The 18,459-nt window shown below is 43.1% G+C and overlaps 3 protein-coding genes and 1 long non-coding RNA gene across 4 annotated transcripts; 2 read left to right on the forward strand and 2 right to left on the reverse strand.

Moving 5' to 3' along the window:
* Nucleotides 1–1,076: 1,076 nt before the first annotated feature.
* Nucleotides 1,077–3,694, reverse strand: LOC115683878 (peptidyl-prolyl cis-trans isomerase CYP19-4-like). The gene is made up of 7 exons (XM_030608518.2): nt 3,543–3,694; nt 2,848–2,923; nt 2,326–2,373; nt 2,196–2,219; nt 1,874–2,056; nt 1,697–1,772; nt 1,077–1,390 (listed from the first exon to the last, which is right to left on the reverse strand). Exons 1-7 carry the CDS (start codon nt 3,678–3,680, stop codon nt 1,252–1,254), a joined length of 684 nt encoding a protein of 227 aa, XP_030464378.1. The 5' UTR covers nt 3,681–3,694; the 3' UTR covers nt 1,077–1,251.
* A 3,738-nt stretch (nt 3,695–7,432) lies between these two features.
* Nucleotides 7,433–8,620, forward strand: LOC115683928 (pyridoxal 5'-phosphate synthase subunit PDX1.3-like). Its single transcript, XM_030608591.2, has one exon. It carries the CDS (start codon nt 7,547–7,549, stop codon nt 8,477–8,479), a length of 933 nt encoding a protein of 310 aa, XP_030464451.1. The 5' UTR covers nt 7,433–7,546; the 3' UTR covers nt 8,480–8,620.
* A 1,357-nt stretch (nt 8,621–9,977) lies between these two features.
* On the reverse strand, nt 9,978–11,493 carry LOC130137533 (uncharacterized). Its single transcript, XR_008815947.1, has 2 exons — nt 10,968–11,493; nt 9,978–10,880 (listed from the first exon to the last, which is right to left on the reverse strand). It is a non-coding gene; the product is annotated as an uncharacterized LOC130137533 (long non-coding RNA).
* A 1,318-nt stretch (nt 11,494–12,811) lies between these two features.
* On the forward strand, nt 12,812–18,087 carry LOC115683792 (phosphoinositide phospholipase C 4). Its single transcript, XM_030608399.2, has 9 exons — nt 12,812–13,684; nt 14,260–14,456; nt 15,231–15,366; nt 15,443–15,676; nt 15,813–16,048; nt 16,196–16,313; nt 16,626–16,778; nt 16,886–16,972; nt 17,509–18,087. Exons 1-9 carry the CDS (start codon nt 13,370–13,372, stop codon nt 17,800–17,802), a joined length of 1,770 nt encoding a protein of 589 aa, XP_030464259.2. The 5' UTR covers nt 12,812–13,369; the 3' UTR covers nt 17,803–18,087.
* The last annotated feature ends 372 nt before the right edge of the window (nt 18,088–18,459 follow it).

An 18,459-nucleotide genomic window follows, 5' to 3' on the forward strand; every position in this document is an offset into this window, starting at 1 on the left:
ATTATTTTGGGCCTTAACAAAGCCCGCTGACCAAGATTGGACCAAAACTGACCCTCGAATGCCTTGTCAATGGGCCCTTGCCTATTAATAAGGCTCATTGATGAGGATGTTGGGCCTTCGTGGGCCCAGGGAAACGGTCTTATAGGCCCATTAAGGCCCAATACCTCTTCATAGAAATTGGCCCACTTTTTGAGCCTAGTTAAGGACCAAAACTTTGGGTCTTAACTGGGCCCAGAATAAGGTGATTGGTTCCCGATCTAATCCGGTCCCACCTAGGAACTGGGAACCAACCAGTTAGTCCTAGAACCAAACTGAACCCGGGCAGTCCAACGGAATCGGTGGACGCTGAGCTTGTTGGCCAAGTCTAGGTTGCGTTAATTCTGATTTGCTTTGGTCTCTCTCCCCCCGCCTCCTTCACTTCTTTCTTCCTTCTTCCCTTGCGTTCGCACTCGTCTTTCGTTCCAGCAAATGCTCTCATCATCCGTTTTAGTTTTGGACGACAACAGAGTCCAACCCATGGCATGAATGAATCGTTTCAATTTTTCTCTCCGGGTTTTGTGTCTACTCTCTTCATTTTCGAGTTGATAGATATCCGATGCTTATGTGGATTAACAATGGACAAGATACTAGCAAAAATGAAGGGAAAAAGGCTAGGGACTTTCTGGCTTCAACCATCAAATATTGCTGATGTTTGGATCGGGCGGTTCAGTTCCCACCTTGGAATCGGGAACCGGATCGCCAATCATCGGTTCCAACTTTATGGCCGTTGCCCTTGGGAAACGCCCAGAACTGGTTGGTCCGGTCCGGTCTGGGCGGTTCCCAGTTCGGGTGGTTCCCATTGCACACCCTTAGCCCAGAACATGGGCCTTGGGCCATTAAGGCTAAAGGCCAGCCCATAAGCCTCCCTGGGCCCTGAAATTGGCCTTATTAGCCCATCAATGCTCACTGAAGATGGGCCACATTTGGGCTTCGTTGGCCCAAAGAAGGCCCAAAACAACCCGCCTCTTTTGACATCACAAGTCTGATGGCAACATCACTTGATACAGAGGCATATGTAACTAAAATGAGGCATCGAGTTGGAAAAATCCCGACTCCAGACACATTAGAACAACTGAAAAACCATAAAGGAAAGAGTACAGCTTCAGTTCCAAATTCAGTTACCGGTTTCACATAATTTACTCTGTTTTTGCATCTCTCTCCTAACTGCTGCGTAAGAGCTAGTCATTGTAAACATGTTGGCATCAGTTCCATCTACAGTGGGAGTTCACCACTGTCTGCAATCACGACTTTGCTTTTGGGGGTGCCACTTTGCCTTCCCTCAGCTTCAATCTTGTAAACCACGTCCATTCCAGACAACACTTTCCCGAACACAACGTGTCTCCCATCAAGCCTGTAACAAAATTAAAAGTTAAGACTGTCGGCAGGTACCCACTGTGTATTGACCCCCACAGAAGTATCCAAAAGCCAAAACACTAGACAAAATTTCCTGAACATGGTTGAAATTGAGAGAAAATGAAGAACTCTGCCCCCTTTTAATCCAACCAACACGAGGAATTATTATTCAGCCGTGTTTCAATGACCTAACCAATCACTAGCCAAATGATTCACATTAACCACAGCAAGTGCATTGCTACATCTATAGCTAGTTCTTTTCTACATGGAAGTATGGAAACTTTTTGTTAAGGATTTCACATACCAACTAGTCGTCACAGTTGTGATGAAAAACTGTGAACCATTTGTGTCAGATCCGGCGTTCGCCATAGACAAAAGCCCTGAAGAGAGAGATGTGAAACTATCTTTCAGCTAACCGAAATCACTGACAAAGGAAACTCTCCCTTAACCTACAATCCAAGTAAGATAATATCAAACCTACCTGGTCCAGTGTGCTTCAACTTAAAGTTCTCATCAGCAAACTTCTCTCCGTATATGGACTCACCACCTCTGCCATCACCATGAGTAAAGTCACCACCCTGTAGCATGAAGCTTGGAATGATCCGGTGGAAACTGCTTCCCTTGTAGTGAAGAGGTTTCCCACTCTTTCCAACTCCTTTCTCACCTGAAATCATTAGGAATGAAATGATTTACATTTCAAAAAGGACTGAAGCATCAAACTGAATCTGACACTGTGGTAGACTATGAGAAGGGGACCAAAGCATGTACGAATGCCAAAGATCGGGACAGAACGAGCCATTTACCAGTACACAGCGCTCTGAAGTTTTCTGGAAAAGAAATAATAGGTTGAAGTCAACAGCAGGATTAAACATCCGTTACAAAGAAAATATAAATATGCTTCTCTTATAAGCAAAAATGGCGTCCATTACGTACCAGCAGTCTTTGGAACTGTTTTTCCAAATAGACCCATGACAATTCGACCTAGAAACAGATGAAGATACATCAGCAATCGCAAGCCAGAACTATCCTTTATGCAGAAAATTCCGACAAAACATTGACAAATCACGTGCAACGGTATTTGCAGACAGCACCATCATTTAGATTTCTTATGGTTTCCAATAATGGACAGAAAACAACACCTTCCTCTCCAATAGAACAAGTTAGAGGGCACAACTGGCTAACAGGTATAGAAAATCAGAGGAGCATTATTGGTCAATGCAGAATCGCAAGTTTCGCTTCACACTAAGAAAGAAGCTTTTATCAGTGATCTCCACTAGGATAATTGCAATTCATGTGTTACATCACACTCCAAATTGACTTCTCTTGATCCCAACAAGTAAGGCAAGTGTAAAAGCTAAAACTACAAAGATTAAAGCAAGAGTATGAGAATGTATGGGTTTCGAGGTAATTAATCCCACGTCGCCGTCCAGGCTATCCAAGTGAAGCAGTGCGTACCTGCTGGTTTTCCAGCTATCTCCACATCAAAATAAACTTTGTGAGTCACGTCTTTCAAATCCTCAGACTGCTTCGCCTGAAAAAGCACACAATTCAAAAATTTACACCAAGAAGATACTGTAAGTAGCTCACGGCATTCCATAATTACTCCGTTTCCTACTGAGCAACCCGAAGCGCATCACTACATACCTAATAACTTCCATATCGCTGCATCTAACAATTAAGATCGATCACGATTCAAGAGTGAAGATAATCACACGGCCTCGTGAGTTTACATCTGACAAACAAATCTCGATTATCTCGGGTCGACTTTGAACGCCTTCACGGCATGATAGGGTTAATGCGATTCAATTCGAGTTCCGAATAGAGAAGAATTGCGACTATCTACACCAAACGGATTCAATCAATTACGCCAAACAGATCCATTGAGCAGCTCACGGCATCCCCAAATCACTAATTTCCTACTGATCAATGCGAAGCGCATCGCTACACGCCAAGAAAACGTCGATGATATCGCGTCTAAAAATTAGGATTGATCCCGATTCACGATTGAAAAGAGATTCAGCTGTCTCTTATCAACTTCACCTCCCGCTTCGTGGCAAGCCAAGTTCCATGCGATTCAATCGGAATAAAAAATGGAGGAGAATCGCGACGATCTACGGATGCTAAGAGCCAGCCGCTCGAATCCGAAGTACCTGAGCGAGAGCTAGGGTTGCAAAGAGGAGCAGAGCACAGAGGAAAAACGATCTCGCCGTCGCCGTCGCCATCTCCACGATCTCCGAGCACGCTTGAAGAATGTCGAGTAGAGAGGCCGATGGTTGTAACAAATACATTGAGCGTGGAAAACACAGACCTAATTAGTGAACAAAGTACCGCCAATAGGAGAAGGACACGTGGCTCTGCTTGGATCCTATTGGCTCGGGAGGCGTGGACGTCAAATATGATCATTAGCCCCCCTACACTCCCCATCCACCCCACTACGCCAAAATTTTAATCGAGATTAAAATTTAATTAGCCGTTAGCTGAAAATTGATTAGCCCAAATATGTTGATTTATCTTCATTTTCATTTTAAATAAATAGACTGAGTTGTTGAGAAAATAACACGATATGATAGAAAAATTCTAAATAGGGACATGAAGTGATATCGTTTTCTCGAAAGAGTGTCTGAAGTAAACTTTATCTAAAATAAGGTCTCGAAGCGATCATTTAACCTCAAATAATTAACTCGTCGGCCGACAAGGAGGTGTATCTCACAAACGACCACAGTTGGCTGCATAGGATTACGCTACAAGGAGTAAATATCTTTCACCGTTTTAAATTGGACTCGGTTTCTTTATTACTCTACATAACTTTTTAAGAGAAATCTCAGAGTAAACACGGAAATTCTAGAAAATTAGGGGAATCAAGTTATTAAAGAACAACTACTATTATTTGTCCTGTTACAAAAAGTTTGAGAGGGTAAGACTTCGAAAACCAAAGGGAAGACGGCTTTTGAGATAATGTCAAAATAGACTAACGATCTCAATTGGCGTGAGTTCTCTCAAACACTTACTTTGCGTGACGTTAGGATTTGCATTTCAATTTGATTAATTCTATGAGGATTCTATCACGTGAAGGAGTCACCATTAGCCTATTGGGGCCAGCTAGGAGCCAAGTGAGGCACGAGAGAATATCTTGCTTCTTACACAATCAGAGATCTAACTTTAGAGATTTGGTTACACTAATTTTCTAATTGATATCCCTTCAATACCTTAAGTTGATCATTTGTCATCTAAGTGTCTCATACAATCTTTTGTCCAATTATGAACCCTAGAGTTTTTGTCCACTAAGTGTCCATGTAATATTTTCATATTGATTATGGCTCCTATAAATGACCTATCCATCAATCTAAGGAAAAGAATCACGACACAAAAGACAATATGAAGAAATCACTATCACACATTAAATGGGCAAGAAAGAATAAAAGTGCGGAAAGTAACCCGATACGATATAGGGTAAAGAATATTACAAGACCTCGTTATGAACCTAGACCATGATTCCTATGAGCTTCTACCATAAGCTAAACATGCAAGGACTATGAGCCGTATGGAATGCAACGACCCATTATGTGAACTAGTCCTTTTTGGTCATTGTAGAAGGGGTCCTTTGATGCAATAGTCCATTTTTCAATCAAGATTGCTGCCCAATTCAGTCATTTCAGGCGCGAATAATAATCATTCTGTTCCAGAAATCAATTTTTGGCCAAAAAAAAGATTTTTTCTATTTCTATTCCATGGACAAGTTTCTGAGCCAAATTATGCGTTTGATAACGACACAAAAATTATATTTCTGAAATATAAATTCATTTGTACAACACAAAAGGCGACGGACTCCGGCGGATATTGTGGGAGGCGGCCTAGCGATGGGGAGGCGGCGGTAGTGGGAGGTGGCCGGCATTGGGTGGTGAAGGAGGACGGCGACAGGAGGTGGCCGGCGGCGGAGGATGATGACGGGAGGCGGTCGGCGGGTGAGCAGCAGTGAGAGGTGGGCGATGTTGGGCGGCGGCGGCGGGAGGTGACCGGTGTTGGGCGGCGGCAAGGCGGCCGATGGCGGAGGACGCGAGGCGGTAGTCGTTGGCCAAAGAAGGCGGACCGACGGTGAGGAGGTGGTTGCCGCGGCATTGAGGCGGCGAAGGAAGGTAGACGGCGGGCAACGGGAGATGGCGGCGAGAGGTGGCCGGCGGGCGAATGGCAACAAACAACGGTCGGTAGGTGGCGGAGGCGAGCTCGGCTGGCGGTGGTGCAAGTTGTCTTGGGTTTTGTCAACTATAAATGCTGCCACAATGCAGCAATGTGTGATTGCTTCCACTTTTCTGAAATCTAAAAAGCCTCCTTGTTGCAGCCCCATCTTCAGGCCATTACAGCTGGAGCTCACCAAGCATTTGCACCAGTTTGGGAGCTAAGCTTGGTTCTCTTACTCTAGTTCATATCTAGTTCTTTTTAGCTCGATTTCCAGCCTAATTTTGACCAGAGGATGGCCGATTCTATGATGCTTAGGGTGTGCAAAGATGTGGGATTAAGCGGGTGTTTATCGGCAGGGACAAAAACGAGATTGAAGAGTCGAGCTTAATGTGAATTCAATTGATCTGGGAGCTTCGGTGTTCTCAGCGATTGAATTTTTCACCATCGAGTCTGATATCCGAAAATTATAATGTCCCTAGTAACTAACTACAGAAAAAATCTAACGAAAATTAACATAGGATGATGAAACGACGACGTTTTTGGTCAAAGGACAAATTTCTAGTTTTGATCGAAAAAAGTGAACATTTTTATTTATTTATGAAATGGTTCGTAAAATGCAATGAATGCAGAATTTGATAAATTGATTATTTTTTTCGTGTGAGGATCGAGCTCTGTCGCAATCAGAAATCTCGAGCACCGAAGTGATTTTCTTTATAAATATACGCTTACGAGTCAGCGAAATTCAATTATCAACAAGTGTGCATCTCAACGCTCCCGCATCTTACCGAAGGTTAGACTGACTACTTACTTACTCACCTAAAAAAGTTTATTCATACCGATATAAGTAAATTTTCTATATTTAAAACAATTGTGAATGAATAATGGACCTCGAAAATTCGTCATATACATGTAAGAGCAAAATAGCTTCTAGCGAGAGCGGCGGATGAGCTATGACTCAGCTCTGTCCATACTATTTTCTTTTAAGCAAACAGAAAAACGAAAAAGCTCCTAATGACGATGGAGCCAAGTACATGTTAGGTCCTCTATAGTGGAAAATTCGTTTTATAGAGGATCCATTGATCATTCGACACGTAATAAAAAAAAAGTTAATTTCGATAAGAAAGTCTCCACGTATATTGAAGAGATCGATTTTGGAACATATAAAGTCAAAAGTCAAAATCTTTTTTTATAAAAGAAGGATGCTTTTCATTGTGAACATGAAAATGAACCAAATTAAACGAAAATTTCAACGGATTATCAAGTCGAAATTAAATTCATTTCTTATCAAAAAGGCAAAAGCACGAGTTAATTAAAGTTAGAAAAGAATGGTACTATCTTTTCAAGCATGATTTTCGATATTTATTTCCTCAAAACCATGACATGCCACTCGTAAGAAATCAAGTGAAAATGATGCCACTATCTTTTGGCAAAATGCATGCTCGCCTAATTTGATTTTTCCTAATCGGAAACTCCTAAAATTTTCCTGATACTTGTGGTTGTGGACACTGAGATTCTCATATAATTTCTGTGATCTTTTTAAATTTCAATGATATTTCCCAGAGATTTTTTGTTTCGACCCCCCAAAAAAAAAAAGAGGCATGTAACCTGGAATTAAAGTTTCTGACATAGAGAAAAAAACATCTGGAATTAAAGTAGCCATCATTAAACCAGAATCCAGGGCACAATCAACACCTTCAGATTTTCCTGCCAAATATAGAAAGATGTCGATATTTCGCGGTTCTGCTCTGCCCGTGGGACACAATCTCCAGAAATGACCACACAAACTTCCATAATCTCCCTTCCAAGCCAACTTGTTCGCCCTCCCTACTTATTATTGCTCACCCCTCTCCCCCCAATCTCTCGTCTCATCTCTCTCTCCCTTCCATTCGTTTCCTCTCCTCTGTCTCTCTCTGTTTTTTTCCGAGCAATCCTCATCTTCATCATCTACTGTGAACGTTATCCTCGTCGTCCGTACCCGATGGAGGGTTCAGGCGTAGTCACCGTGTACGGCAACGGCGCCATAGCCGAGGCCACCAAGAAGTCCACCTTCTCCGTCAAGGTGGGCCTCGCCCAGATGCTCCGCGGCGGCGTCATCATGGACGTCGTCAACGCCGAGCAGGCCCGCATCGCCGAGGAAGCCGGGGCGTGCGCCGTCATGGCCCTGGAGCGCGTGCCCGCCGACATCCGCGCCCAGGGCGGCGTGGCCCGCATGAGCGACCCCCAGCTCATCAAGGAGATCAAGAACGCCGTCACCATCCCGGTCATGGCCAAGGCCCGCATCGGGCACTTCGTGGAGGCCCAGATCCTGGAGGCGCTGGGCATCGACTACGTGGACGAGAGCGAGGTCCTCACCGTCGCCGACGAGGACAACCACATCAACAAGCACAACTTCCGGATCCCCTTCGTCTGCGGCTGCCGGAACCTCGGGGAGGCGCTGCGGCGGATCCGCGAGGGGGCGGCCATGATCAGGACCAAGGGCGAGGCCGGGACGGGGAACGTCGTGGAGGCGGTGAGGCACGTGAGGTCGGTCATGGGGGACATAAGGGTGCTGCGGAACATGGACGACGACGAGGTCTTCGCGTTCGCCAAGAAGATCGCGGCGCCCTACGACCTGGTGATGCAGACCAAGCAGCTGGGGAGGCTGCCGGTGGTGCAGTTCGCGGCGGGAGGGGTGGCGACCCCGGCCGACGCGGCGCTGATGATGCAGCTGGGGTGCGACGGGGTGTTCGTGGGGTCGGGGGTGTTCAAGAGCGGTGACCCGGCCAAGAGGGCGAAGGCGATCGTGCAGGCGGTGACGCACTACACCGACCCGGAGCTGCTGGCGGAGGTGAGCTGTGGGTTGGGGGAGGCTATGGTGGGCATTAATCTGAACGATGATAAGGTCGAGAGGTACGCGAATCGATCGGAGTGAAATTAGCATTGGATTGCTTCTGGCTTTTAGCGCTTAGCATCGTGTCTATTCCCATAATTGTGTAGTGGATTTCAGCGCTCTCTTTTCTTTTCATCGATGCTGTGAAATCTTTCCAAAGTTTCAACTTTCCAGTTTCAGCCATACTGGTTTTGGTTTGACACAACACTAGAAGCCTTTATACATGTATCTTGGCATCTCTCTGTTCTTTTCATTGATGCCGGGGAATTTTTCCCGAAGTTCAGGTGCGGTCTGTAGTGTCCCATAAATTCACACTCTTCATAATACACCAAAGCCTAATGTTTCGTCGATTATTCAATTTTGTACACCGTGAGAGCCTCGATTAAACTGCAAAGACCAAAAGCATTACAGGAATCAGAAGCAACAAGCATTTGAAACCTTGTTATGTGCTAAAGACTAAGGACCAAGCATACTTCGCTGCTTCGGTAGGTCATCACACTTTCACCGAGGTTGATGAATGCGTCGAGGGGCAAACTCGCATTCTGAACTGAATTCCTGCAGAATTTTGGAGACCCCATTACCGGTGATTTTAGTGCTCTGTCCATGGGTGACTTTGGCATGCTGGGGTTCTTCAACACAGCTTTAGCATCCATCTGCACGCCTGTTATCCCAGAAATAATCAAGACACCAGCTTCAAAATTCAGAATCCATTTCCTCCAGCAACAATTTCCAGATTTATTTAAATTGCTTCACTAAAACATTCGACCAAGGATAAATCTTATCTTTCATCAAACGTAGAAACAGAAATACTCCTACTGATTTCTACAAGTACCCATACACAAGCTAGACCCTATATTTATCAAAAACTACAAGGTATGTTTCTGAATTTTGTCAAAATCCTCGATTTGTTGTCTCTATTTCCTCTTGAAATTCATATGTTACACAAAATCACAACTTTAATTTAATCGCTTCACCATTTAATCAATACACTACTAGGATCGTTACTATTGAGCAGTTTCCTTTCCTCTTCACCAGCGCCCAAGGGATCTGATCCTCCTTTTTCCCTCTTGTCAACACCATCAAACTCATCCACAAACATGAACTTGTCATCGTTAATCTACAGAATTATATTATCCTCACAATCAAAAGCATTGTCACAATCATTTGCTTCAAAATCATCATGATAGCGATGATGATGAGGACAATAGGAGGATCGAGTTAATTGGACGTACCAGAATGCAAGGCATGCCCAGCAAACTACTATTTACATAAGTACATACGCAATTACAACCCAAATAAGCAACTTCCCAAAAAACCAGTAGAACTGATAGAACTTAGAAGAAGCACCAAAAGGCAGCAATTTACTGAGTACACTGCATCAAACTGCCTTCATGGCATATCAGGAATCCACTAAAAGAAGAGGCATTTTGTCTCGGTCACATAAAGGATTCAGTAAAAAATTTATGCGAATTCATTGGAGATCGGCAAAAACACGAAATCAATTTAATTTCAGCCCACTCAGATGCAGAAAACCGAAAAGTAAAACCACGGAGAAAATGCCATAACTTAACTATCACCAAGCCAGCGTAAAAGAGTATACAAAGAAAACAAATTGTCCTATATCTACTCTGCCTCGGTTCCAGAATATTCGAAGCTGATAAAACCAAACCTTACAGAAAACGGAAACATATCTATAGAGGTATATTCCCAAAACTAGAGAGTAAGATCAAAACAGAGCAAGATCCAAAATGACTAACTTTGGTCTGACATAATCCCACCGGAGCATATCAAAAGAGAACACTATCCATTGAATCCTCAACAGCCTCCACTTCTTCAAATGACTTTTGTCTTCACACAAAACTAGAGACCCAAAATAGACAAGAGATTCTAGATTGAGAAGCAACACTAAATGCAACTCTATCTAGTATCTTAATCTACATACTATAAAAGAAAAACTGTGTGTTTAAGTGTGAAGGCGAAGACCAAAACGAACCTAGCGAGAAAGGAAGTGAGAAGAGAGAAAATGGAGGAAAGTTCGTTTCTTTGCCTCGAAGAACACAACCCATCTACTCTTCTTCCACATTTGTTGAGAGAGATATCCTTGCCTTGGTTTGGCGAAGCCGCTTTCTTCAGCAACAAGCGACGAAGTTGAGAGAAGCGTCAATCAGAAGAGCTTGAAGCGCGAGGAAGAAGAGGTAACGCTGTGAGTGAAGATGGGAAATTGACATTTTCATTAAAACTTTGGCTGAGAGCACGCAGAAAATGCTACTTCTCAAAGCTCCTCCATCCTGCATTGAGCTACGGTCCTTTGGAGATCTTTTCCCCAAAACTCTCTAAAAGGCCTAAAAGGCTTTGCAAAGGTGTTGCCAAACGCATTCTTAGATACTGTGCTGATCGGCTTTAATTGATGAAGCTTGGACAATCATATGCGATTTTGCGATATCTGGGGAAAATCATGTACTGATCAAGTTTTGAGCACAATTCAAAAGTCTAGCTTCTCTGAAAGAAGACTCTGCAAACGAACTCCTACCGTTGCAGAACCACTGAAGAAAAGCCTCCATGGCATATATCATTGTGTCCCCGTGTGCTCGTTTATGCATATTGATCGCGGTAAGGCCCTGTACTGATACAACTAGTCGAGCAGTTCCTGCATTCAGACTGGAGTACTGCTGGACCTATCTGGGAAACAGCACAAAACTGTAGTAGTAAAAAACATCAAAAGCAGAATATTAAGTAGAACGACCACGGCTTTAGCTTAAACTCCGAATACATAAACTATGGCTTCTCAAGCAAATGCGCCGGCAATGTCACGTCAAGAAGCAGAGTCATGCGGCAGAGTGACCAACAAAGGAGCTCAAAAGAGATGGTTGGGCTTGGGCGAATTGGGACTATAGACCAGCCCGAGATTGTCAATTGGGCCAAACAACAGAGACTCGGCCGAATGATGTTCAGGCCTATGATGCGAATCATGCGACGGCTGCCATGGGAACATGGCTTTAGGTGCACTTGTCATGCGAAAGAGGTCTTGCTTTGCACCCGACGGCATCGAGTGATGTAGACGTGTCTTATAATGTTAATAATACAAGATCAAGATTGATTTCTTGGTGCAACGGTCCTTATATTTGGTTTTTCTTTGACAATTATTAATCGAAGACAGCGCACGTACAACTAATCAATGCCAGTTAGTTGAGGGCAGGATTCAGAAATCAATGAGTTCACATGCGTTGGGATATTGAAAGTGTTCACATTGCCGATGCCAGAAAGCTAAAAAAATCTACAGATCCGTGCAAACTTCCAGAAAGCACACAGGAAGAAGCACTGGTTTACGCTGTAAAAACTTTTTTACTTCCGAGGTGAATATCAAATGACACGACAACGTAAGCAGTATGTGTCTATTAAGTAATCGGTAATCGTACTGTCCTTAGGAAATTTATATTGCGCGGTGGCAATTGGCCCCGCTTGCATCGTCAGCGTTATGACGCTCTTCACTGCCCTTCGAGCGTGTACATTGGAGGCATTCAAAGGTCACTTGCTTTTTCAGTTCTTTTTACGGTGACTTCTTTTATAACGCAAGAAAAGTTCGGACCCACCGAAGCAAACAAGGAGTTTCGGACAAAACCGATTCTTGATATGCTTTCGAGATAACGATTCGAGTAGAAATGGACGGGAAATAGTGCTCCTGAAATATACAATGCGAAACCGAAATCAATGCATAATTTAACATCGAAAATTTAGTGTTACACTTTTGCATATGTGAATAATATCGAGATAGGTAACCTTGTGAGAGGCTCTTAACCGTTCCTTAAAGAAAAATGAATTCTAATTTTCTAGCTCCCGAGAGTTTTAGCCGAAGTTTTTCTATGTTGGTAAGCACCTAGAAATTTTGATTAGGACATTAACAACTACTTCGAATCTTCTTGGTCTTATATTTTGTAAGCGTAAACATTCTTTGCAAATCGCATCACGATACGTGAATGGGAATAGCATTACTTCGAGCAGGGTCAGCTTTAAGGGGCGAGCCAACTCCAATATTTTTCTGGAGTAGTTCCTCCAAGTCCACCAAATCAATCATGTAGATGTGTGAAAGTGAACAAGAGAGGCTTCGACCATACTTGTCTGAATTCCGTGCAGATGCAGGAACCCTTCTCTTTTTTCTTTTCTTGACAGAGGAAAATAAGATCTAAATTACCCACGTGGGAGATAAGAGGGAGACCTTCGAGTCAACCTGATGGAGGTCAACATGCAAAATACGGATGGGGACAGCCACTACGAACGAGAGACATGCCGTGGGGTCACCTTTCCCTTGGAGGGTCTCGAACTGTCGTACAAATCTTTACTAATTTCATGCATTGGAAAGCACAGACGACGATTCCTATCGAATATGCAAATACCCATTTTTGCAAAATGAGCAATTTCCCAGCTTTTAGCAGCTTAGAGTGAGCTTAGCTTTCCATTAAGGTCTTTATCAGCAACAAAGGCGATGGACTTTAATCATGTCCACAGAGCTCGGCGTACAACGAGCAAAGGATCAGATAATATATCCGGAAAAAGCAGAAGGGCCGACAAAAGGAAGAACGTTGATTATATTATGTGCCGAGCGAAGGAGACGAGCGAGCACTATCCAATAATTTATTGTCTTCAATCATTAATTTAAACACATCTCTCTCTCTCTCTCTCTCTCTCTCTCTCTCTCTCTCTCTCTCTTAGCATGAATTCATGGCGATTATGAGCACCTAATCCACGTTTTCTTTACACATATTAAACTCCGTCGTCCTGCTAATTCTTTACTGTTCCTGTCCGTTCCTCTGCTTCTACCCTTTGGGTTTCTCCGTCTCTCTCTCTCTCTTCTCCGACCGTTGTGTTCGTCTCCCAAGAACAAGAAGGCGCAGATCGAGCCGGCAGCCCACTTGGTCTGATCGTTTGGTTCTTGGAATGGGGAGCTACAGATTCTGCCTGTGCTTCACCAGGAAGTTCAAGGTGAAGGAGGCGGAGCCGCCGGAGGACGTGAAGCAGGCCTTCGAGAAGTACGCCGATGGCGGCGCCACCATGTCGGCGGAGCAGCTCCGGCGTTTCCTGGAGGAGGTGCAGGGGGAGGGCGGCGCCTCGGTCGCCGACGCGCAGAGGGTCGTGGATCAGGTCCTCCAGAAGCGCCACCACATTGCCAAGTTCGCGAGGCACGCTCTCACCCTCGATGATTTCCACCATTTTCTCTTCTCCGCTGATCTCAACCCGCCTATTGGATCTGAGGTATATTCAGCTCCTTCTTGCTCTGGTTTGATTTGAGCTGAATGAAGCTGTCAACCTGAGTCTTCGGCCTTGTGTTGACCATCAGTTGTACGGTTTCCTACTAAAAGCGAGCTCTTTATTGCAAGTGGTTTAACTCGTTCCTCAAATGGAGCTTTCCTGGTTTTGGTGAGTGAAGATCGCGAGAGTTTATACATCTGCATCGGAATGGACATAAGTGGAATGAAATGCTTTTTTTTTTTTTATGGGTGTTGGGCACTTATTATAGTTTGAATGTTGGAATTAAAGAGGAGCTGTGAAGTTTGCTGCTTTTAGTAAATCACCATTCGATCGTGTTTGTATATTGTGCTCTTCTCAATACTAATGTGCGGTCCGCTATGTTGTGAACTAAGAAAGATCTCGAATTTACTAGTTTCCATATCCATTTGAATTAGCAGTGCATCCGTATGAGTATTTCTCTGCTCATTCACTCTTGAACCATGTGTTCATTTCTAATAGATGTAATGACCCATAAGGACCAACTGTATCATGAAGGTGAGATCTTTGTGGTCAACAAACTCAATTCGTCTTTCTTTCAGGTTCACCAAGATATGACAGCTCCCTTGTCCCATTATTTCATATACACGAGCCACAACTCGTACCTCACGGGAAACCAGCTAAGCAGCGATTGCAGTGATGTCCCGATCATCAAGGCACTGAAGCGAGGGGTGAGAGTGGTGGAACTTGATATATGGCCGAACTCAGCAAAGGATGATGTGCACGTTCTCCATGGAAGGTTTGCATCTAATTCCTTGGCTTCTTTCTTTGCCCGACAATAATCTTTTGCCTCTACTTCTTGAGATGGGCCTCTTCTTTTTATACCCTCCGATTGCGAAACGAGATATTTTCAATTTAGTAGTTTAAAGTACTCTCCATTGGTAAAGTACTAATCTATACATATTCCACAAATAAAAGATGCTATTTCACTTGTCCAACCGAAACAAGAAACTATAATGGAAAAATCATGATCCACCTGTGTATCCAGCGTCATGTCTGTCATTCTAAAAATGCCCTTTCTCCATAGAAGTTCTACAATCTAATGCCTGGGGCGCATGTTCCGAGTTTAGCCCTTTCAAATTGCTTGCAGTTGCAGAGCCATTACTACAGAATCCAAACATCCGCACTTTTGTAATAGAGCATATAATGTGTAGGATAGTTTTTCTTCTGGCAAGAAAAGCTCAACTTGAAAAATGACTTCACTTTCACAGGGAATGCCGAATTTTGCAATCTCTTGTATCATAGCAGAGTTATAGGGGGTTATCAGGCTATTCTAGCCCTGGGTATGTATCAGTTCAGCACCTTGTGCTGTATTAGAGTTGACAACATAATCTATATTCTCAACCCCATTTTTTCAATGTTCGAGTATATCAACTCTTTTATCTAAGATGGAGAAGTGAAAAGGTTATCTGATTGGTTCATCCATTACTAATGAAGCATTACAACTCCAGGGCAGGTTCCATCACCTAGCCTTTCCAAATCTTGTCTGAGTATGTTTTCTGTATGGATGCAGAACCTTGACAACTCCGGTGGAACTCATCAAATGTTTAAAATCTATAAAAGAGAATGCTTTTGCAACATCTCCTTATCCTGTTATAATAACACTCGAGGACCACCTAACTTCAATGCTCCAGTCTAAAGTAGCTGAGGTGAGTTCTCGTCAGTCTCTTGTACTCCCATTACCCTTTCTTGCTCACACTTTAGTAATAAAATCTGTATTCTCAGATGGTCACCGAAACATTTGGAGATATGCTTTATTACCCTGAAGCTGAATTGAAGGAATTTCTCTCACCTGAAGACTTGAAGTATCGCATAATTATATCAACCAAACCACCGAAAGAGTACCTTGAAGCTAAAAGTATAAAAGAGAGCAGTCATTTGGAGAAGAAGGATTCTGAGGATGATATATGGGGAAATGATCCATTGGATGTTTCGCTTACTCAACAGGAAGATGATAAGGTCCGCTGGGCTTTCAGTACAACACTTACCCATATGCAATTTTTCATATCTTCTTAATGGTGCTGAAATACTCAACTTCCTAGCTTTTAGATTAATTGCTACTTTTTCTGTTTTCCCTGTAATAAATTCTATGCAGAATGAGGGTGAAACTAATGAACACAGTCATGAAGCTGAAGAAAGCGATGACTGTGAAACTGAATCATGTCAACCAGGAGGACCTACTTACAAGCGTCTGATTGCTATACATGCTGGGAAACCAAAGGGTGGGTTAAAGGAAGCACTAAAAGTAGAGATTGATAAGGTTAGACGCCTCAGTCTGAGTGAACAAGCACTTGAAAAGGCCACCGAGTCTCATGCAACAGACGTTGTGAGGTACTTATATCCAAGATAACATTGTTGAGTGGATCTTTTTGTACAGATTATTGGCCATTCTGCTGATGTCCATGTTTTTTTTTTTTTTGGGGGGGGGTAAATATATCAAAGTCTACTGCATATGATGTTTCTGCCTGTTAATTGCAGATTTACTCAGAAGAATTTCTTGAGAGTTTACCCCAAGGGTACTCGATTCAACTCCTCCAATTACAAGCCGCTAGTTGGTTGGATGCATGGAGCTCAGATGGTTGCATTTAACATGCAGGTTTGCTTCAGTAATTCAAATTTCTTTGAGCATAGGTGGAATGTGTTTCAGGTGGCTCCCAGCATTATATAGGGGAAAGGTCTTGCCATAAATTGTAATAGGAGTAGTTGGCTTTGTTGCGAGGCTGCTTATAGGACAAAAATCAATTGCTGAATTGGTTCCACTAGCAAAAAGCTAGTAGTGCAAATTCTGTAGTGAGAGGGAAATATAAGCTGGTTTGGTTTTAAATTAAATTAAACTCTTAATTCAACGGGGTTATAACTCATTGGCTTCAAGAGCGATTGCTTACTACATGTTAATCGACAATTGCAGGGTTACGGAAGATTTCTTTGGTTGATGCATGGTATGTTTAGAGCCAATGGGGGGTGTGGCTATGTCAAGAAGCCCGACTTTCTGATGAGAGTGGGTCCAGATAATCAAGTTTTTGATCCCAAAGCAAAACTGGATGTGAAGAAAACTCTGAAAGTACTGTAGCAAAGATCTCCTCCTTGTTTCAACCCTTATACCTTGGTCTTTGTCCACATATTGTTCTGTTTTTTTGGATAAAAAATACTGCAATCTTTTGTTCACAGGTGAGAGTGTACATGGGAGATGGATGGCATTTAGACTTCACACAAACGCACTTCGATTTGTATTCACCACCAGATTTTTACGCTCGCGTAAGCCTTTTTATCTTGGTTAATGAGATATTCCTGTATCTAAAATGCTTTGTTAAGCTGGTCATTTAACATGCATCTTCATGAGGCAAACTAGACTTGGAGCCTGTAGGGGGCAATATATTTGTTCCCAAATGAAATTGGTTCCTAAGCAAGTTCTAAAGATAGACAAGCTGCTTTCACTGGAGCATATCGAACATCATCCACTCTTGGGACAACATAAAAGTAAATTAAACTTTGAATATGTTAAAACACTGTGGTGTAAAAGTGGACTCTAGTGCATATTGGTGATTTTCCTGTCTAAATATCTCATACCAGGCTTCTTACCAAAGCTCCTTTTTGTTTTTGTGGCCTATGTTTTCTGTAATGTTGCTTTCTCAAGAACATATCTGTTGATAAGTGGTGGTACAGATCTTGCAAGACTAATAGGACTTAGAGACAGGCACAATATAAAAGGGCCTTTCTTTTTGTATATTCCCTCTCAGTTTGGTGTGGTGAGTGGGGAGTTGGGATTAATTCTTACGTCCATTTTGGTGCAGGTTGGCATAGCAGGAGTGCCGGCTGATACAGTAATGAAGCAAACTAAGAAAATAGAAGACGATTGGACTCCTGTTTGGAATCAGGAGTTTTCATTTCCGTTGACTGTTCCCGAGCTGGCTTTTTTGCGGGTCGTAGTCCATGAGTACGACATGTCTGACAAGGATGATTTTGCTGGCCAGACTTGTTTGCCAGTTTCTGAGTTGAAATCGGGGATACGAGCCATCCCGCTCCATGACCGCAAGGGGGAGAAGTTCGACTCAGCGAGGCTGCTTATGCGCTTTGACTTTGTTTGAATACTCTCCCCCGTTCAATTCACATCGTCTTCATGTAACTTATATAGTCTTCAAATTTCCGTTTGCTTCTCTACGAGTTTTGTCTTTTCATCATCCTTTGATGTGGTTTTATTCATGTGTCCGTTGTTTTGTTCCACCCACTCGAAGCTGGGTGGTGGGAACTCAGCTTTTGTGATCCTGTTGTGCGTTTCTCCTTATGTGTGATCTCGAAAACCGAGTAGAAACGTGTATGGTTGAGATGTATCTATTTTGAAAGATTGAAATAAAAAAGGGCACTCAGATGTATATATTCTGTTCTGTTATGCTCTTCATTGAATTAGTACAGACAAGTTTGGAACCCCATGATCGGAACACCGAATGGTAACTGGCTCTGCATTCTGCATATGTAAGAACGTAAGAATTAGCAAGATGGGGTAATGTAAGAAGGTCACAGGGAAGCAAGAGGTGTAAGCTATCTTTCAGTTGTCGAACCAAAGTTGTGCTTAGGCCAACCACCTCCCTATCTGATCCAGTCTTCTCTCCATTATTGTGCAAGATACACCATGATATCAGGACTTCAAGGTTCAAGGGTAAACACATGATGCGGTGAAACAGACATGAGGATCGTTAATACGTGAATGCAGAGAAAAAGACTTGCGTGGAACTTGCGTGGAGAAG

The sequence above is a fragment of the Syzygium oleosum genome, unplaced genomic scaffold, assembly GCF_021117445.2.
Source record: "Syzygium oleosum isolate NSW1041296 unplaced genomic scaffold, Sole_v2.1 Sole_v2.03, whole genome shotgun sequence".
In the NCBI taxonomy this organism is placed as follows: domain Eukaryota; kingdom Viridiplantae; phylum Streptophyta; class Magnoliopsida; order Myrtales; family Myrtaceae; genus Syzygium; species Syzygium oleosum.

Coding starts and splice junctions, on each gene's coding strand:
- LOC115683928 (XM_030608591.2), top strand. CDS start 7,547: ATGGAGGGTTCAGGCGTAGTCACCGTGTACGGCAACGGCGCCATAGCC.
- LOC115683792 (XM_030608399.2), top strand. CDS start 13,370: ATGGGGAGCTACAGATTCTGCCTGTGCTTCACCAGGAAGTTCAAGGTG. Junction 16,779..16,885: donor ATGTGAAGAAAACTCTGAAA/GTACTGTAGCAA, acceptor TTTTGTTCACAG/GTGAGAGTGTACATGGGAGA. Junction 16,973..17,508: donor CACCAGATTTTTACGCTCGC/GTAAGCCTTTTT, acceptor ATTTTGGTGCAG/GTTGGCATAGCAGGAGTGCC.
- LOC115683878 (XM_030608518.2), bottom strand. CDS start 3,680: ATGTATTTGTTACAACCATCGGCCTCTCTACTCGACATTCTTCAAGCG. Junction 2,220..2,325: donor AACAGTTCCAAAGACTGCTG/GTACGTAATGGA, acceptor TTTCTTTTCCAG/AAAACTTCAGAGCGCTGTGT. Junction 1,773..1,873: donor GTTGAAGCACACTGGACCAG/GTAGGTTTGATA, acceptor CTCTCTCTTCAG/GGCTTTTGTCTATGGCGAAC.